Source organism: Heteronotia binoei, chromosome 20 (assembly GCF_032191835.1).
Source record: "Heteronotia binoei isolate CCM8104 ecotype False Entrance Well chromosome 20, APGP_CSIRO_Hbin_v1, whole genome shotgun sequence".
Lineage (NCBI taxonomy): Eukaryota > Metazoa > Chordata > Lepidosauria > Squamata > Gekkonidae > Heteronotia > Heteronotia binoei.
In genome coordinates, this window is record NC_083242.1 from 10,118,074 (window position 1) to 10,138,196 (window position 20,123).

The 20,123-nt window shown below is 44.0% G+C and overlaps 1 protein-coding gene across 1 annotated transcript in view; it reads left to right on the plus strand.

Annotated features, from left to right (window-relative positions):
- The window catches only part of GNA12 (G protein subunit alpha 12), a 36,911-nt gene extending 25,822 nt beyond the window's left edge, over positions 1-11,089 (plus strand). Inside the window, exons 3-4 of the mRNA XM_060260792.1 lie at positions 7,303-7,353; positions 8,733-11,089. Coding sequence (XP_060116775.1) covers positions 7,303-7,353; positions 8,733-9,302 — 621 coding nt within the window. The 3' untranslated portion in view covers positions 9,303-11,089. The remainder of the gene's footprint in view (positions 1-7,302; positions 7,354-8,732) is intronic.
- Positions 11,090-20,123: the final 9,034 nt, after the last annotated feature.

Below are 20,123 nucleotides of genomic sequence, written 5' to 3' on the forward strand. Positions count from 1 at the left end.
CTTGAAAGGGCAGCTGCTGTGAGAGCTCTCTCAGCCCTACCCACCTCACAGAGTGTCTGTTGTGGGGGAAGAAGATATAGGAGATTGTAAGCCACTGAGTCTCTGATTCAGAGAGAAAGGCAGAATATAAATCTGCAGTTGTCTTCTCCTCCTCGTCCTTCTCCTCCTTCATTCTAGGCAGAGTTGCACCCTGCTAAGCCTGTTGATTTTTTAAAATGTTAATGTGTGTAAAAGCTCTTTCATTAAAAGAGCCCCCCCAGCATTAAATATGTCAGCTTAATAATGATAAAGCCTTAGACTTCTGTGAAAGTAATATATCGGAATATCACCTTACCGCCAATTTCCAGGTACATTTGAAGAAAAGAGGCAATGTGAAGGAATTGTGTTACTGGCTCAACTGTTTGCTTACAGTTGCTTTCAGGCAGAGGGAGGGGGATCTTCTGGAGACATCCTTCAAGGTGTCCTCTTTGAGAAAGAAGAAAGTGTTAGTCTGAGGAGTAATTTACTGACACCTTTCAAATGTCTTCTCTGTGAGGCCCACTCATTTTCTGCAGTTCAGACTGTGGCTGGTTTGTGCTTCGTTTGGCTCTGCTCCTAAACAAACTGCAGGTATGTGTCCTGAGAAGGGTAACTTACTCTACCACATCACCAGTAGAAGCTTCTTAACTGAGCTCCAGTTATTCATTTTTATGTCTGGAAAATAATCTTGGAAAGTAAGTAAGTAAAATTTTATTTGTATCCCGCCCTCCCCCGCCGGAGCAGGCTCAGGGCGGCTAGTTCTAGTGGGGGGGGGGGGCGGGGAATGGCTTATAATAGTTCATCTTTATGTAAAGCATTTTTTGTTTTGGAACACTATAGAGCTCTCTCCTTGTTTGCCAAGTAGAAATAATACTTCAGCCTTTTTATATTGTACTATCAGTTTACTGTTAAAGGGAGTTGCAATACGAATCCAAATTGCATTGTTTATGCAATCTTCTGACAGACTGTAGTCTTCAGGAAAAGTGAATATTCTCCATCTGTATCTTGCCGTGCCACAAAATATGAGTAGCTTTAAAAGCCTGTGCGAAAGATATTGTCACCCTCATCTTTCAATAGAACCTATTGGTGCCCTTTTTGCCTCCCTAGAAAGCTGCAAACATTAAAACATGTTAAATTGCCCCTCGTTTTTGTCTTACTGGTGTATGCATTTGAATCTTAGCACCTTGATTTAAATCAATCCACTCTGGCCCCAAACGCTCCTCGTTAGATGAGAATTTTGTGTGATCCATCTCTTAAAAAAAATACTGTAGCCCCTGTTTAGTTTGGGAAATCTGCCACTACTAAGGAGGAGCTGAAGCCCAGCCTTATCACTGTAGCCCCAGTAGCAATTCCAATCTTGTGGTTTCTTCATTGCTGTTTTCTATATTGGTATGTAGAAGCAGTTTTCATTATGGCTGAGTTGTGTTTCTGATACGAGCTTTTGCATTATCTGTTTCTCTTGTCCAACAAATCTCTTCGAAGGGTGAACACTCCTACCGAAACAGCATTCTCTCTGTAATTTGTGTAATCTTGGGGTGTAGGTTTGCCAGGGGAACCTGCAAAAACAAGTGTGTGTGTGTTTATATGAGAGAAATTGATTGCCCAAGGTTATTTGATAAACATCTCTTCTAAAATATTCACATCTTGAGCCTGAGAGAATGCATCAACTGAATAAAATTTTTACCAAGTGTTGTCTAAAATTCTAGAATAAAGGCTTTCATCCTGAAGTGCTGAGAAATGGTTTACTATGGAGGATTAGTTTTCACAGCAACAAGAATACTTTGGCTTCCTTTTCACAAGTACAACTTCTGCATTGAGGTTGGGAAAAGGTATTGGAATTGCATCTTTATATCTTAGCTGTGAGTAAATTAAATTTAGGAATATTTCTCAGAATTGTTTCTGAGCCCCAAGAAACATGGTTTATCATTCTGCAGAACAGAGCCAGAATTTGGAGGGATTAGGTATTCCGAGCACTACAGGAAAAGAAATTTCACAGTATTCTGAGCACAGGGACTTCATAGTATGGAAGAGCATAAACCAGGGGTGGCCAAACTTGCTTTAATGTAAGAGCCACATAGAATAAATGTCAGATGTGTGAGAGCCACAAGACATGAACATCAGATGTGCGAGAGCCTCAAGACATAGAAAGAAGGAAGGAAGGCAAATAGATGGGGAGGGAGAGGTGGATAGAAAGCAACTTTAAATGCATTCTCCAAACTGGCCAATGAGGCGGGATGGGGGTTTCAGGAGCCACACACCATGTATGAAAGAGCTACAGGTGGCTCCCAAGCCACAGTTTGGCCACCCCAGTCTAAACCATTACCTGTGTTTCAAAGTGGCTCTTGCATTAACTATGAGTATTCAGAATCTGGGTTCATCACAGATATGGTTTAATGAATGGGCATGCGCTCCTAAAAACTGTACATCCCATCACCAAATAATACATTTACATCTGTAGAAGATGATCGATATAAATTCAGTACAGATGTCTGTTTCTCTTTCTGATCAATGGGAGCAAAAACCAGCTTACCTTTTCTTGTACTCTTTAAAATTTCAGGCTGGATTAATAAACTGCTAGATCTTATTTTTAAAAAATTATTTGCAAGCACAAAAAGAATTACGTACTTCTTCCTATAGGGTGTGCAGAGATTCCAATGCATAATTATTGCTATTGAAGTGGCAATAATCACATGAAGAAATTCTCACATGCAGCTATTTGAATTAATGGTCATAATAGATGTATCGTATTAACAAGCACACGTAGGAGCTAACATCATACAGGAGCTATTTAACACTTGCAAAGTATACTGTGTTAACTGTTTTTGAATATGAGCATTAATACTAGCAATCTTACATGAAGCAAATGTGTGAAGCTAATGCTGTGATTGCACCAATTAAAGCTCTTCACTTGCTGATGGGCTGAGATGCTTGAGTTTCAAATATAAGTGTTTCATAGCATTTATAATGTGTAGTGTGCACTTGTGAAGCTGAGTTTAAAGGGAGAACATCTACGAACAAGATTGTCAGGAATTGCCGAGGAATAGCTGAAATGTAGTAATTTTTTCCAGCCCTCTTGGTCTCACCTAGAAAACGGACGTGTTACAGACTGGTAGAGATTCATTGTTTGAGAAGAAAGAACAGACTGAGCTTGTTTTCATGTTAATCATTTTTCCTTGAGGACTCAAAAGATTCACTATCATCCCAGTACTAGATTGGAGTATGCAGAGAGCTCTTATCCTTGGCTGCGCCACAGTTAAGGGATCTTCCTCCTCTGGAGAACTCACTGTGCAAAAGGCAGATGGACCTATCTTTCCCTGAAGACTGAGGTTGGGGTTGAGGGGAGAGTGTCAACATTTCTTTTTTTCTTTTTCAGAAAAAGTCAAACATTTCTAGAGCAATATCTCAATGTAATATTGCTAGGTAGCAAATTCACGTTATTGAGAACTTTGATCCAAGTAATAATGCTGTTGATGATCACAGTGCTGCTTATAGTACGTTCAGATGTCTCTGTAAACCCTTTGTCGCTCTTCCCCCTCCCCTTGCACATGGAAGGCTTCCCAGTTTGAAAGCCATTAGCCAAGATCCAGTTTGCTGTGATGTCAGAGTACCAGGAATAGGTTCAACTTCAGATTTTTTCCTCTCCTCCCCAGACTGATTTGGGGCTATGCACTACTGGAATTGAAAATTGCAAGAGGGTCTCTTGCCATGATACTATTTTATATTGCTGTTACCTGTAGCAACCCCAGGGCCTTGTTTTCATGCTGTCTGTCTGCTGCTATCTGTGTAACATTAATGAAGTATCATTCCACACTGCCATTCCAGCCAAGGTCGACTTATCTGGTCAGGGTCTATACCTGTATGCTTTGGGAAAAGTTATAGTGGACTGTGGGGAGGGCCTGCTTTAGGGGAGTTTTGGCACATAAACTTTTAACTGAGTAGCGGTCAGGCCTGCGGTATGTGTAGGGGTATATGTAGGGGTTTTAGCGAGAGTCCTCTTGCCTGTCATGCTCTTCAATGAATAAATCTTCTTTCTTGAAATGGTGTGTTGGATGTAAGGGACTTGCAGTACATGACAACCGTGACAGAGCTTCCATCTAATTTTCGCCCTCATTGGGAAATGCAATTAAAAAGGGTTGGGTTACATTTTCTTTAACAGCACTCCTGCGGTAGGTTGCCTTATAAAAATAATCTGACATTTATATGCCTTGATGGTCAACAAATAACATATGAAAGATGCCAGCAGAACACCCTGACCTGGAATTTATGAAAGATGCCAGCAGAACGCCCTGACCTGAATAGCCTGGGCAAACCCAATCCTGTCAGATCTCAGAAGCTAAGCAGGGCCAACCCGGGCAAATACTTGGATATAGGAGACCTCCATGGAATACCAGGACTGGGAGGCAGAGATGGGCTGTAGCAAGCCACTTCTCTGAAAGCCCTTCATGCCCTAGTAGGGGTTGCCAGAAATCACCATAACATCCGGGCATGCCCACATAAACGCACAAAAATATAAAAGAAATTAGAAAGATTTCGGCTGAACTAGATTGTCAAGTCTCCAGCAAGTATATGCAGGCTTTCTCATCTGGCTGTATTTGAGCGAGAATCATCCTGGCTTTTAACCTTAAATCTTCTGTTCTAAATTTAGCCACTGAGCTTCATAGAAGCATAATCAGGAAGACTAAATTAAATCTGTGTCAGAAGGTCCTGGGACAAAAGAAACTGGCAAATATAGATGGTGATCTAGTTTTAGGTCATAGTTAAGAACAAACTGTTTTTAACACGCTACTTCAGGGGGAAAGTGCTCCATCCTATAAGTTCCACCCAGACACACCTCAAACCTGATAGGTTTAGCTCACAATTTGTCAGATATCTTCCTAAACCTGCAAATGAAACTTCTGCGGTTGGTGCTTTACTTGGCAGTTACTTAGCTTGATTTTGACTGTGGAAGATCTCTTTAGGAGGTTGCATCGTGATCGATTGATGCGCGAAGAAAAAAAATTTTTCTGCCAGCTGTGCTTGACACAATTCCAGATCATGTTTTAACAAATTGATATTTCTGCTTTCAGTTGTATGTTTTTTGGTACATTTGTAAGTTTCTGAGTACGTGGGTTGTGAAGACCTAAACAAGGTCTTTGTTCTTGTTACCTGGCAGGGCTTTTTTGTAGCAGGAACTCCTTTGCATATTAGGCCACACATCCCTGATGTAGCCAGTCCTCCAAGAGCTTGCAGGGCTCTTAGTACAGGGTCTACTGTAAGCTCCAGGAGTATTGGCTACATCGGGGGGGTGCAGCCTAATATGCAAAGGAGTTCCGGCTACAAAAAAAGCCTTGCCTGTGAGTCAGATTGGCTCAGACCTGCGATTGCTCTCCTGCTGTTTGAGCGGAGCAGAGCTTCCAACATTTCACATGGGGATGCAAGAGTTACACAGGTCATATGCACACAGGCTCAGATTGTGTTGCTGGTTCTGGATCTTATCTCAGAAACCAGTTGTGCAGCACCGGCCTACGCACACAGAACAGGAAGTTTGAATATTATAAACAGTCTTGATGTCACAGTCAGGCTGCTGTACTGGGTGGGCTGAGAGGCAGTATGTATACTTCTGTCCCCCTGCCATTTGTACGGGTGAGATTGGTGGCCAAACCATCCAAGCCTTTAAATGTCGCAAATGGAAATTGCTGTGCCTGTAACTCACTGTTTAGAGCCAAGGCACTCCACAGTGTATGTTCCCGGTCTACAAAGAAAGAGAAACATGGTTTAAAAGAATGCTGCGGAGTGGGATTCCTGGCTTATTTCAGCCCTGCAGTTAATAGTTCTGGATTTTCCAATTCCCAGATGTACAGTGACTCACTGCCGCTGCTCAACAATGGGAACTGCACCTCCTATGTGGTTCTAGTTGGCAGGACTGACTCAGAGAATATGCAGCATTTGGAGAGGAGATCTACAGTGTTACGATGAGTCATCCAAGTTTCTGTGTTGGCTAAGAGAAACAGGATATTAGGGAGAATGTGGTCTTGTGTGCTGCAAAACAAACTGGCAGCTGGGGCACTCAGCAAATTAATCATTTAAAAGAGAATGATAAAAGGTGTACCTTTGGGGGGGGACTAAAGGCTGGCCTGTTTCAGCAACTGTTTGAGCCTTCCTTTCCTCCTTGTTAGCGTTCCTTCCTGCTATTAGCTTTAAGAAAAAACTAGTGAAATATAATGCTAAGAGATGGTGAAGCAAATTGCATAGTTGTTTGAGTGTGGAACATACTGTAATTTAAGATTTGTTCTTCTTTATTTTTATGAGAAACTTTTTAACGGCATGGCTGCTTTTAAGAGCTATAATTGAGTAATTTACAAAGAATACAGACATTCCTGGTCAATTTCCTGGTTTTCTGTTGCCCTCTTCTCAGTGTTGTCATCTGGTGAAGGAGCTAAGAAGATGAGTGGGAGCCAGTTTGGTGTAGTGATTAAGTGCGTGGATTTTAACCTGGGAAAACCGGTCTTGATTCCCCACTGCTCCACATGCACCTACATGGTGTGACGTTGGGTGAGCCACAAGTTCTCAGCAGAGCTGTTTCTCTCAAGAGCAGTTATCTGAGAGCTCTCTCAGCCCCACTTACCTCACAGGGAGTCTGTTGTGGAGAGAGGAAGGGAAAAAAGATTGTAAGCTGCTCTGAGACTCCAAGTGAAAGGTGGGGTGTAAATCCAATCTCTTCTTCTTCTAATGTAAGATTGCCACAGCCTCTCTGACTCTGATCCATAAAGGACAGGGGCATCATTCTTGCACAGTGCCAGGAGTTATGCTGCGATGGCCATGGGACTTGCATACATCAGCCTATGTGAGTCTTACATAAGTTTTGATGCTGTCATGAATGGGAACAGGGGACTGGGGAATTATCAAGATGGAAAAAGTTGCACAAGTTGTTGAAAAACTATTGGGTAATGCATATGCTAAGAATGATGAAATGAGACTTGATGTTCACATACTTTACTTTGAAATGATTACAGTTTGTGGTGTTAGCGTGTGTGTATAATTGCTTCTAATTTAGCGCCCAAAAGTAATTCTTCCTTGTTACTTTCCTAGAAGTGTTAAAGGTCTTCAGCTCCATTAGAAATAAATTGTGTAGTTTACTACAGAATAGTGTCATTTTTCCTTTGTTAGGGTCTTGGTTAATTTCTAGTTCTGAACTTGCATATTCTGGCAATGTGTTGGTGTGCATAGGAAAGCAAATAGCTTGTTTTAAACCATTTTAGGGCTTTGTAAACCTAATCCACAATGTCCTCCTCTTGTTCTCAACAGGGTGAATCGATAAAGTATTTCCTGGATAATCTGGACCGGATTGGTCAACTGGTAAGATTTGTCTGCTAGCTTGTAACTTAATGTAATACATTGTTTGCTTTGGCTATATCCTTGGATCATTAAGAACTCCAGATACTGTTTGTGGAAGAAATAAGTTACAGAAAAAATCATAGGATTAAATGTCCCTACAGATGCAGAATATGTAGAACTTCCAAGCAGGGTTAAGCTTTGCTTATAATCATCTACCATTGTCTTTTTTAAAAAAATGTTTCCAGCTTTTTCTAATCAGTGGATCAAAACAACGTTAGAAATGTACATATTTCAAACCACAGTACCTTAAAATCGATCATTGACCATACTGAAAGCATTAGGTTAAGTGTTTTTGTGAGACAGAGTAGGTAATACGGATGTTGACCAGTAATACTCAGTGGCTCAGAAATCACATGTAGCTCCATTTGTGGCTTTTCTGATCACTCTGCTCCAGTGTGGCACCTTCCTCATGTTTCAGAAAAGTGAGCATGAGACTTGTGCTTGGCAGGTGGTTTCTGCATTGAATAGCCACTGCTGGAGGAATGATTAAGTTTTAAGCCTCCGTGAAGTGTGGGCCTCATGCCAGGGATGGAAGTGAATACGGTTGATAAGCAATTGAGAATGTGGCTTTCCCATGAGCCACAGGGTACCACCAGTGAGAACTCCAAAGCATATCCACAATGCATGGAGTTGTCAGCAACTCAGACTCGTTTTTCACGATCTGGACTGCACTGGTAGTGTCTAGGGGCATGGGACTTTGCTTGTGCCTGCAGAAATGGGATGCCTGAATCAGATCTTAAAACAGTGCAACAAAAGCACCATGGATCTCATTGTTTTGTTGTGTGTGGGGTGTGTGTGTTTCCTGTTCCTTTTGTCAGAGAACAGAGGTGAAAAAGCAAAATGAGAATTGTCACTCTTGCAAATTGATTAAACAACATTTTAGATGCATCTCATCTGTTCATTTTGTGTATACTGTAGCAGTGAGACTTGGCCTGTACCAGCAACACTGAAACTTTTGCACGACTTGGCTTATCAGAATCTCCAGGTCTTTTATTGCATATGTTGCAAGACTATTGCAAGCTACTTCAAAGGACGTTATACTGAGGAGACATATAAATTTAGATGAGTTTCCCCTTTTACCGAATTTGCTTTGGACCAGTTTATGCACGCTGCTAAGGGATGTGGTGAAAATCCTTTGAGTGGCTGAGAGCTGTTTGTGCAGTAAAGTGTCCATGTGACCTTTTGAAATTAATGAAATTTGACGTTTTTGTAGCTGACCAAGTGTTGTGAGACTGGCCCTTAGTTTATCTTCTCTCCCACTCTCTTCCCCGTAGTCACTAACCCCAATTGTTCCTCTGCCTGATGCATTATCTTTTCCTTATATCTGTCTCTTCCTACAGAACTATTTTCCCAGCAAGCAAGACATTTTGCTGGCTAGAAAAGCTACTAAGGGTATTGTGGAGCACGACTTCATCATCAAGAAGATTCCTTTCAAAATGGTTGATGTGGGCGGGCAGCGATCTCAGCGCCAAAAGTGGTTCCAGTGCTTTGACGGGATAACGTCTATATTGTTCATGGTCTCCTCCAGCGAATACGATCAGGTCCTCATGGAAGACCGGCGCACAAACAGACTGGTGGAATCCATGAACATCTTTGAGACCATTGTCAACAACAAGCTCTTTTTTAATGTGTCCATCATTCTGTTCCTGAATAAAATGGACCTCCTTGTGGAGAAGGTCAGGAGCGTCAGCATCAAGAAGTACTTCTCAGACTTCAGAGGCGACCCCCACAGGTTGGAAGACGTCCAACGTTACCTGGTGCAGTGTTTTGACCGCAAGCGGCGGAACCGCAGCAAGCCCCTCTTCCACCATTTCACCACAGCCATAGACACTGAAAACATCCGCTTTGTATTCCACGCCGTGAAGGATACGATCCTTCAGGAGAACCTTAAGGATATTATGTTGCAATGAAGGAAAACTGCCCTGTTCGAATCTACTCTAGTTGTAGGCCAAAAAATACTACACACGTGCAGTTCTTGGAATGGGTTTCTGAAACAAACAAGAAGATATCTTTTCCTTCGCTCGAGGAAGCTGCAGAGTTAACCAGCCTGAGCACAGGAGCAATGGGCAGAAGTGCTGTGAAAGTGGATTAGCTGCTGAATTTTAAACCGAAAACACTACTGACATAAAGTGGCTATTTTAAGTGCAGTGCCTTCTTTTGAACACCGAAAGACACTACCGCCTTCTGCCTTTCACAAAAAAAAGAAGAGAGAACCCTGACTGTTGAAAACCATGTAAAGCGGGTTTTTTTGTTTGTTTTAATTAATGTCATTCTGCAACGGCACCAGAACTCGCTCACCATAAAGCCTTGTTTATTTGGGGGTGCTGAACTCACGAATGAAGTAATATATTCCGTTCTCTTAACTGACAAAAGTTGTATTTCAAGACTCCCAATAGCAAGGGGTTCACAGTTTGTTCCATTACGGTGGCTACAGTATGGTTTTGACAATAGCTGAACTGGGGCATACAAAAGCGGCTCTCCAGCTGTTAATCCAAAAATCTCTCTTCGACTACCTTGGCGTGGAAATTCAGGACTACTAATGGGATTAGTTGGCCTCAAGGGGTGGAAATCAAAGACTCGGGCTGGCATAATACCAGACTTTTTGTTTTGCACTACACGTATCATGTTTGTTGCATCATGGGCAAGGAGATTTCTGCAGTGTTAACAGCACAAGACCAGCACTCAGAACACCTCAGCACGTAGTGGATGCTCCAGAGATGCATCCTCTTGCACCTGGAGAAAACTACAAAATGTTCCTCCTCCTTCTCAGCTGGACGGTGCTTTTGTACCATAGATCGGAAGCTAACACTGCTCTTGTCCAAACATTTGGTAGGTCAATAACACTAAAGCCAGACCATCTTGAGATTTCTCCGCTTGACAGCTGCGCTGAATCCGGACTGTGCTCTTAATTAATCTGCGATGTGTTTTTGTGGGGGGGTTTATGAGCCTGAACAAATACACATTTAAACCACAGTAAATTGCCGAGTCTAAAGTTGCCACTTTGGGGGCTACTACAAGAGTATATGTGAATTTGCAGGAGCCTATCAATGTTGAAGTGAAACGTTTTTAATTCTGAAATGTGTAGTTTAAATATGGGTGCCTTTTTCTGTGTGTACAGGTATTTCACACTTCTTGCTTTGGAATCTGTATTAACCTGCCTTTTCAGCGCCGTAGTTGTCAGGGATTTCTTTTTTAACATGGCTAAGCTGTTGGTACTGTACTTGTCGTAATAATACCTAAAGGGCTAGTGTTACCTGTATCACGTTGTGTAGCTATGCCTCTTGGCAATGCCTTGCCTTGAATGGGAGGTGGGCGCTCCAGGAATTAACAGCACAAGCAGCATCAGTCTTTAAAGCAAAAGAAAATCTGAGATCCTTCGTGGATTGCTCAAGTTTATATATAAGTGTGTGTGTGTGTGTTATGTACCATACTTGGCCAACCAGAAATTTTCTATTCTTGTAGTGATGTCTTGTGCACAAATCAAGCTGAATTTTGGAAATGAGGAATAAGTCAGTCTCCTTGTTTCATATAAAATTAAAATGTATTACGGTCCCAAAGGACCAGTGACTACGGAACCTCCAGCCCTTCGGAGGTCACCTAACATTGGGTTTATTACTTAATGTCACATGTCTTTTTAGGACCAATTGCTTTACTCTTTGAGCACCTGCTTGTAGAAAATGAAGCAAATTTCCGTGCATACGCTACAGTGTTGAAGCAACTTGGTGATGGTGGAAAATGGCATCAAGTCACAGGTGACTTCCGGGGATCCCGTAGGGTTTTCAAGGCAAGAGATGTTCAGAAGTAGTTGGCTGCTGCCTGCGTCATGACCCTGGACTTCCTTGGTAGCCTCCCATCCAAATATTAACCAAGGCTTAGCTTCCAAGATCGTACAAGATGGGGCTAGCCTTTAAATGGCGGTTCAAGAGCCAACAGGTATGAACCTCCGTTACTGTTACGCCCGTTACGCCCATTCTGTTTGTTCCACTAGGATTAATGCTCTACATTGGTGATCTTTTTGCTGCATCTTTTGAAAATACAAAGTATCACCCTTCCACATAGCTTTCAGAGCTGAGAGGAGCTTCAAAAAGAGGTCATTGTTCCTACTGGGCGTGCTCAGATTAATGCCTGAAATAGTCCTCCTGGATTCCGGGTGTTTCTTTTTAAAAGCAAAACTTCGCAGGAGTAATTTGCTATCCTGACCACTGAAGTTGTCTTTCAGGCTTCCCTAAGGTGCCTCAGTATTGTATACATAAATCTTTGCCTGCCCTGAAGTGGCATACGATAGTACAGACTTTCACAACACCTTATTTTAACACCTGAATTATGCAGCTCTTTTGCATTTTAAGAGCTAATCTGCTGTAATCCTCATTTCCCGCCCTAACTACAACTGTTCAGGAGTATGACTACTAGAACGCTTGCTTGCAGGACGCTGTATGCGCCATCCTTTTGGCTCGCACAGCCCTCTTTTGCCAAGATGTGTACCCCTTGCTGAAATGATAATGCTTGATTACAGCAGGTTTGGGTAGCCAAACTAAAACCAGTGTCCAGCCTGTTATTGCTTCAGGTGCATCGTTTTGCCTTTGACTGTCTTCATTCTTCCTGGGTCCATTCAGTCACCATCAGAGCTGCAGCCCTTGTGTCAATTCTCACTGCAGCTGAAGCTTGATATCTAAACTCTTACGGTCACCCATGTGCGATTGCATGGGCACACTCAGTCGGAGGGAAGTCTGCCTTAACCAAACCAGGATTCCCAGCACAATCCAATTTAAGTTGTTGTTACTAGCGGTTGTGCTGAAAGACTTCGAACATCTTAACCATAATACTTCAGGTGATATTCATCAGTATTCAGTTTTTAAGATTCAGAATGCATTTTTAATCTCGGTGCATTAGTATTAGATCTTTTCTCTCTTTTTTTGCCATCATGTGACAGTTGGCGGCCATCTTGGGGGGGTTTTCAAGGCAAGAGAAGTTCAAAGGTGGTTTGCCTTTGCCTGCCTCGTGTCATGAGCCGGGTATCCTTCGGTGGTCTGCCATTCCAAATACAAACCATGACTGATCCTGCTTAAGCTTCTGAGATCTGATGAGATGAGATGGGCCATCTAGGGTCAAGGTGCTAGGTGTTCTGCAACCACGTAATTGCCTCATCTTTTTTCCCCTTATCAAAGCCGTAGGGCATGTGCCTTTACTTGTAACATGGGGAACTCTTTGTGGGGAGGGCCATTAGATGCAAAGCACAATTTCACGGGGAAATGGGTCACACACAGGACAGTCTAGTACAGATCCTGGCACAATTTCATGGGGAAATGGGTCACACACAGGACAGTCGAGTACAGGCCTTGAACGTGCGCTTCACATGGTTTGTACCAAATAAATAATCTTTGGCTATTGGCAGAGTTTCTCATTTGTCAGTGAAGGTTACTCTGAAGGGTACGTTAAAACAAAGGACAAAGAGAGGAAATGTGGGAGGTCCTTTCTGCCGAAATGTGCTTGCTTATGTAAACTCTTCAGGAATAAGTCTTGGGAAACTTACAGCTTTCCTTCTATGGAAGAAGAAAAAAGCTTGAGAATTCATAGCTCTCCAGTTTATGCTGTTCATGGCCAATTCATCTGAGTGGTCTGACGTGAGTCTGGCCCAGCGGTACACGGTTGGAACAAGTCCTGAAACTGCCAGCGTTACTGTGCCCTCGCCAGTTTTTGTCTGCTCAAGTTGCTTTAAAATAATGTTTTTTTCAGCAAACTTTTAATTATAGGTTCTTAAGCTGCTGCATGACTGGAAGTGAAGAGAGCAAAGGCTGAACACATCTCCTGAAATTCAGACAGTGTGAGAAGGCCTTATCTGGACGGTTTGGGGGCCGTAACCAAAATTCCCTGCCCCTCCATCTGAGACAGTTCTGGAACTGCTCATGTGAACATAACCATACTTGATTACTTCTACCATCAGTTTATTTTCAATGAACTAAGGAACCCTCTGAACCAAGGGCTTTATGTATTCCCCTATTCTAATTTTCATTGCTGAAACACCTAGTTTTGGCAAAGAGCAACAGGACTGGTTGGTCTCTGTGTAAGACAGGATGCTGGACTAGATGGACCTCTGGTCTGATCCAGCAGGGCTCTTCTAATGTTCTTATGAAGGCCTCATCCTCTCTGCCCTGTTGTTGGTCCTCCAGAGGAACAGGTTGGCCATTGTGTGAGACAGGATGCTGAACTAGATGGACCTCTGGTCTGATCCAGCAGGGCTCTGCTTATGTTCTTAAGACTTAGCATGAAGTCAGTTCATCAGTTAGCTGAAGCACATGTGCAGGGGCTGTGGTTTAGTAGCAGAGTATCTCCATAACATGCAGAAAGTCCTGGGTTCAGTCCCTACCAGAAGGTGACGTAAAAGATCTTCCCTGAGACCAGGGAGTTGCTGCCAGTCAGAATAGACTGACTAGCTTTGATTGACCAGTGGTCTGATTACATATAAGGCAGATTCAGGCATTCACACAGAAAGCACCTTGCGTAATAGCTGAATGCATTTTTCCCTTGATATTTCTCTATCCCGGGTAGATACTCCAAAAACAGCGCGACAATGTGGACTAAATTATCCCTCATGGAACAAGTTCTTACAATGGTAACTTTTCTAGGGTTGCTCCATGAGCCATGAGGAAGAGGTTCTGTCATTAATCAGATTTTCCTCAACACAGTTTTACTTTTCCCCAGAGCTGCTGGTGTCTTAATTTTACCACATGGGATCCTTCAGACTTTGAACTGCACTGGGCTCTTCTTCCCTGTTTTGGAGAGCATTCTGAGACAGAACAAGTCTTTGGGGTATAAGATCTCTTGGGTTGCACGCTCCAGGCTCTTTGTCTCAACACATGGATTTTCAGTATCACTTAGTTAAGGTTCATCTTGCCCCCCCCCCCCCCAAAAAAAAATAAAATCCTTACCTCTGCAGATTAGTTCTTAACACAACAATATCTTGTTTTCTGTGAAATCCTGATGTTGACCCAGCCAGGCCAAGATAGAATTCAGTTGACCCTGCAGGAAACATGAAAACTCTGCCTGAGATCACATTGATCTTCTGTTGACCCTCCAATGTGGCCTTTTATTAGGAGGATCTTCAATGGGGTGGTCTTCTGCTTGGCCAATAGCCTGTGGTTTGATATGATGTCACTGCTCAGTTAAAAGAACTTCTTATCTCTTTTATGTTACTTATTTTCCTTGGCCCTACACCTTTTGCTTGTTGTGTATCACTCCAAAAGTCATTGGCAATATCACACATCCCGCAGTCCTTTGTGAGGCACATCTTGGCATTACAGCATAGTATAGCGTATATTGTATTGCTCAGATATTAACATGCTTCTTTCGCTTTTCTTCAGCATTGGGAATGGCATATTCTGGTGTTTTGTCCTATTAGGCCAGGGGGCCCCAACTGGTGCCCACCAGGATCTTTCAGAAAGTGAATGGGACTAGTGGGGCTTTTGCCCAGGAGGGCTTCTGATTGACTGTGCTGATTGGTTGTGAAGGTGATCTGACTGCGACTATGCAGATTTAAAAATGTATCCTGTTAAACAGATTCTTCCTGAAGTGGTGAAGAGATACTATTAGAGTTTATGTATAACCTTGCTTCCTGACATTTTGTGGTTGGCTCCGCCTCCCATGGCAGCCATTTTGTGATTGTGCCCTGTGTCAAAATTCCAAAGGTGCCCACAGGCTCAAAAAAGATTGGAGATCTTCACCTTTGCATTTTATTAATAGTTTCTCACTTTTTGCCTGTGTCGCCTGGCTGTCCAATCAGCTGGTGCCTGTTCTAATGTTCATTGTGTCCTTACCTTGTCTGATTGTAACATCTGTATAGCATAAATTCTTGGAATGTTGAATGATACAGCAAGAAGCTGCCTTTGCTTTGATTACCCAGTGAGCCACTTCTTATACTTAAGTAGTGGAAAGGACTAGGGGTGTTTGGAAAATTTGAACTTTTAAAAGGTGACTGTGAAGGTGTATGCAGAAAATCAGGCCAAAGGGGAGCTAAATATCAGTGAATGTTTCTAATGGCAGCAGTGGCCTAAATGCAGATGTGAATGGCTTGGCTCCTGGGGAATTTCCCAGCATCCCTTGTGTAAAAGTTTGTTTTGGAACTGAGCTTGGTTCTGAACTTGCATAGGATGACAGGTTACGAATAGGCACACCGCCAGTGGCTGTAATATTCTAGGTGTCTGTTGGTTCATCCAGCCATGCCCTGGGTGCCGACTCCAGGCACATTAACCCCCAAAATGCAAAAACAGCTGCCTGACTTGGGTTCTGTGTTGCCTCCAAGTTCTGTTTTAAATTCTTTGTTCTTGTTCATAGCATTTGCCATTCCCAGAGCCTGTTTAGCTTATTCCTTTGGCAATGGTACGCTAGGGTTTGGCTTGGTTCCCATAGTTAGCAGACTGTAACCAACTTGAATGTTACCGCAGGCCAAGGGAAAGGGCCTTCTGGACTTTTGCGTTTGGTTTTCTGGGGGCGAGCCAAAATCTTTTGTTGGGCAGGAGAGGTCTGGGTCAGGGTAGGATCTAGTTTTAAATAGGCTTTCAAGGACTGCTGCTTTAAACACTTGACGGTCTGTGTATTTTGAAACAAAATGCCATCAATGAAGAGCCTGTGTGTTGCAGTGACCGTCTCCAGAAGAAGCTTTTGGCAGCCGATTAAAACAGCATATTGGCATCCTTGTCGGCTGTTGGGGTGCCCATTACAAATCCTCCCCCCCACAAGCTTGCTGAGTTGTCTATGCCTGGGGCACACCAATTTGGGCTTCCTCCAGTGTAGTATGAGAACCTTTTCGCTGCCCAGATAAGACAGTACCTCCCCAAATCTAACAAGTGCCTCATTTTAAAAAATGCATGTGAAGCCATTAATGCCTTGGGGGACCATGCGTATCAAGATCACTACTGTCTTTATTCCATCAAGTCCATTAAGATCAACTACAAGCTCTGTCTGTTACTAGCAGTTCACTAAGTTCAAACTGCAAGGATGCATAAAGTGGTATTTGGGGGGGGCTGGTCCATACGGGGGTGGAGTGGGGAGGCGCACTGCTTTCCAGCTTGGGGACCCTTGATGGAGGCAAATGAGCCTCTCAGAGAACAGGTTGAGCCTGCTGCACATAAGCAACTGTAAGGTGAAAGCTGGCTGGTGAAATGCCTTCTGCGTCACCACATTACCTGCGTAGCACATTTCAAGTATTCGCAGCGCCTGCCTGCATTCTCTCCATAGTCTTGTCAGGTCGGCCTCCATAATTACAGTGCAAAAAGAATGCCTGCCTTGAGAGAGGCCTCAAGTGTGACAGCGTCCGACATGAGATCTGAGCCAAGGACTTCCTGTTCAGCTCCCCATTCTGCACAACAATCTAGAGCTGCATTCAGTGCAACGTTTCAAGGCGTTAGAAAACCCAGACAGGAAAGGCCTGGTTTTTTAGCCTTCATTTCTTAACTGTTTGGAGAGGGCTAAGTGCAAAAACGGTGCCAAACCTAAGTGCGACTGGACGGAAGATGCATACGGTAGTTGCGGCTTTGGGGGATTCTTAAAAATCTGAATTGGCGATCTCAGTGCCAAAAGAGCATCCACAATACTTTGCATCCTGTTTTGCGGTGATAGCCCTCAGCTTATGAAGTGTATCAGATTTTCTAAAGAAATATATATTGTGGTGTAAAAAAAATGTACTTTATAACTTTGGAATTGCTTTTGTTGTGTATATATGAATTTTGTAAGTTTATTAAAACCTGACTTGTTACTGTGCTTTCCAGCGTACTTAAGATGAGTGTTAGGTGCTTTTACTACAGCCTAAACCAGGGGTCCTCAAACTGCGGCCCGCTGAGGACGTTTATGCGGCCCGCCGGGTTATGGCAAAATCAGACCGGAAGTGACGTTCGACCTAAACCCGCGTTAGCAACGCACACTTCCGGCACTGGGCTGAGGTGGCGGAGACAGAGTGTGAGGCGATACCGAGGTGAGGTGAGTTCCCAGGCTGGGGTGTGTGGTGTGGGGAAGGGAGAGAGATGCAGAAGACGGAGAACTGACGGCCCGCGGCCTTGTACAGTAACGGCAGCCACCACAACAGTCCGGCCCTCCAACAGTCTGAGGGACAGTGAACTGGCCCCCTATTTAAAAAGTTTGAGGACCCCTGGCCTAAACTAAAGCACAGGGTGTCAGTAGCCGGGGACCCTATATCAAACCCTATCTAGTTCTTTCCGCCTTGCTAAGGAGTGGGGAGGGAAGAGACAGGAGTTCAGACCCTGGCATTGAACAGAAGTCAGCAAATTGTTTGGGGGAAATAGGAGAGACACCGACCTCTGTCACCCACTGCCAGCTGCAGCCTCAAGACTGGAAATGTGAAAGCACAAAGCTCACGGCCAAACTACTGCAAACTAATATATAACTATAAACAGTGAACAAGTACTATCAAAAATATACAAATTTTCATGCACATACAGTTGCAAATTCACAATGCTGACACGAACAAAAACAGTCACTGCACAATACCACTCCACATTAGAGATGCTCATTCCGGAGACGCCAGCATTGCATTCTTGACTCGAAAAGCAACTGTGATTGTATCACATAGTCCCACTATCACAGTTTCAACTGATGAAGCATTCTGGGAAACGGTCTGTTTACCAGTTCACCGTTGCGCTTTGGTTTCCAACCTTGGGACATCTGAACCACATATGATCTTCTGACAAAGGACTTTACATCAATTCATATTGGGCTCTACATGAGCAGAAGAAGAAACAGAGCGATTGCTTCTTCAAGGAAGAAGAAAAAGACTGCAGATTTATACCCCGCCCTTCTCTCTGAATCAGAGATTCAGAGCGGCTTACAGTCTCCTATATCTTCTCCACCCACAACAGACACCCTGTGAGATAGGTGGGGCTGAGAGGGCTCTCACAGCAGCTGTCCTTTCAAGGACAACTGCTGCGATAGCTGTAAGTGGGGGAATCAAACTCGGTTCTCCCAGAGAAGAGTCTGCACACTTCACCGCTACACCAAACTGGCTCTCAGGATCAGGAGAGGATGAACCCAGCAGAAAAGAACTCAAAAAGCCTTGAGCTGTTTAAACTCCTGAGGAGTCTTCCAGCCTTTCAGTATTTTGTACAGATGTTAAAGCGGGTGGCCCACGGCCAGAAACCCTTGTTCTGTGCGATATGTCATGCTCAGCCCTGACTTGGAACTCCTGTTGGTTTCAGTTGACAGCACCTGCTAAGTGATTCCTCTTGAGCGGCGTAAAATCCAGGAATAGCAACATGACCTACATTTGTGCCCCTTTCCCTATGCTCTCCAAACATTTCAGGTCAAGCATATGGGACACAGACACAATCCTTCCCACTCTCTTCTGTCATTTGGGGCATTCTCTGACCAAGGCAGTGGCGTTCCTCCCATTTTCTTCAACACTACACATTGTGGGGCGTTTATTATCTCCTCCCCCCCCCTCTTCCTATGCTGATGGCCCTTTTGGGAAGGAAAGCTCACAAAACTTTCCTTTGAAATTATCTGATAGGGTAGCTGAAACACCCAGCCTCCCAGGGGCGACTGGAGAGGGTGAATCGGTTGGTGGTGAAAACGGTCGTATAGTTTCTCAAATGCTGGCTACTCTTCCCTTTCTTTTGCTCGCTGAGCGTTTCCCCCAAACGTACGGCAACCATCTGTTTGCCTTGGGGAATATGCCGTGATCCCGACTTTGCAGAAAGATGTGTGAATCTGTGAAGAGAGATATTAAAGAGTTTTCTCCCCCCTCCTCGTGCCTGCCTCCATTTCCACTTCTTGAGACTCTTAACTCGACAAGACGCTATAAGATTTGCGAACAGGTCTTCAGAGAACGCTTATGTGCTAACCGTTGCTGCAGGGCCTCGTTTGAATTGGAGGAGATGGAGGTCAGCTCTCTCCAAATACAATTTATCTTGCCTCTAACGAGCCCCTCTGAGTGAATGTCTACCTCACTGGGGTAAATGTACAATCTGTGTGCCCCTCCCCGGTAGAGCCAATGGAAGCTGAGAGGAGGCATTTCACATCAGAGCAGAACTAATTTCTCACCCATCGGGGTTTTGAGAGCCAGGCGTTTTTTGTCCCCAGCTCAACTGGGTGTTGCAAAGTCGCAGGCCGCATTTGTTGAGTTTGCAATCTGAACATCCCCCCCTAAAACCGTTCCGGAAGTCTCCAGGCACACTGCGCGACAGCAATGTTGCCATAATTAGACAGGCAGGCTCCCAATGGGGAACAGAAGCACTTGCTAAGCTCAAGGGGCCTTTTCTCCCTTCCCCATTATGGCAAGGAACAATGGAGCTTTGTGTGTGGTGGCACTGCTTGTGGGACAGCTTGAACGTTCTCCCCCATCCACCCCCGGTCTGCAGTGTAGACTGAAACTGGTGTTTCGCTCTTGCCCGCTGAGAGACCCTCTGCTAACTAACTTTCAATAAACGGCTTACCTGAACAACGGTGACCAAATCTCATTGGGGTTCATGTCTTCTGCAGTTGACAGATTTAACGTGGGCTTCTGCCCATCTCGTTTAATTTTTTTGTGGCACAGATTGAAACCCTGTGTCACCAGCAACCAGCGTGGCCAATCCCCAGGTGGGGGCAGGGGATCCCCCGGGTTGGAGGCCCTCCCCCCGCTTCAGGGTCATCAGAAAGCGGGGGAGGGGGGAAATGTCTGCTGGGCAATCCATTATTCCCTGTAGAGACTGATCCCCGTAGGGTATAATGAAGAATTGATCCACAGG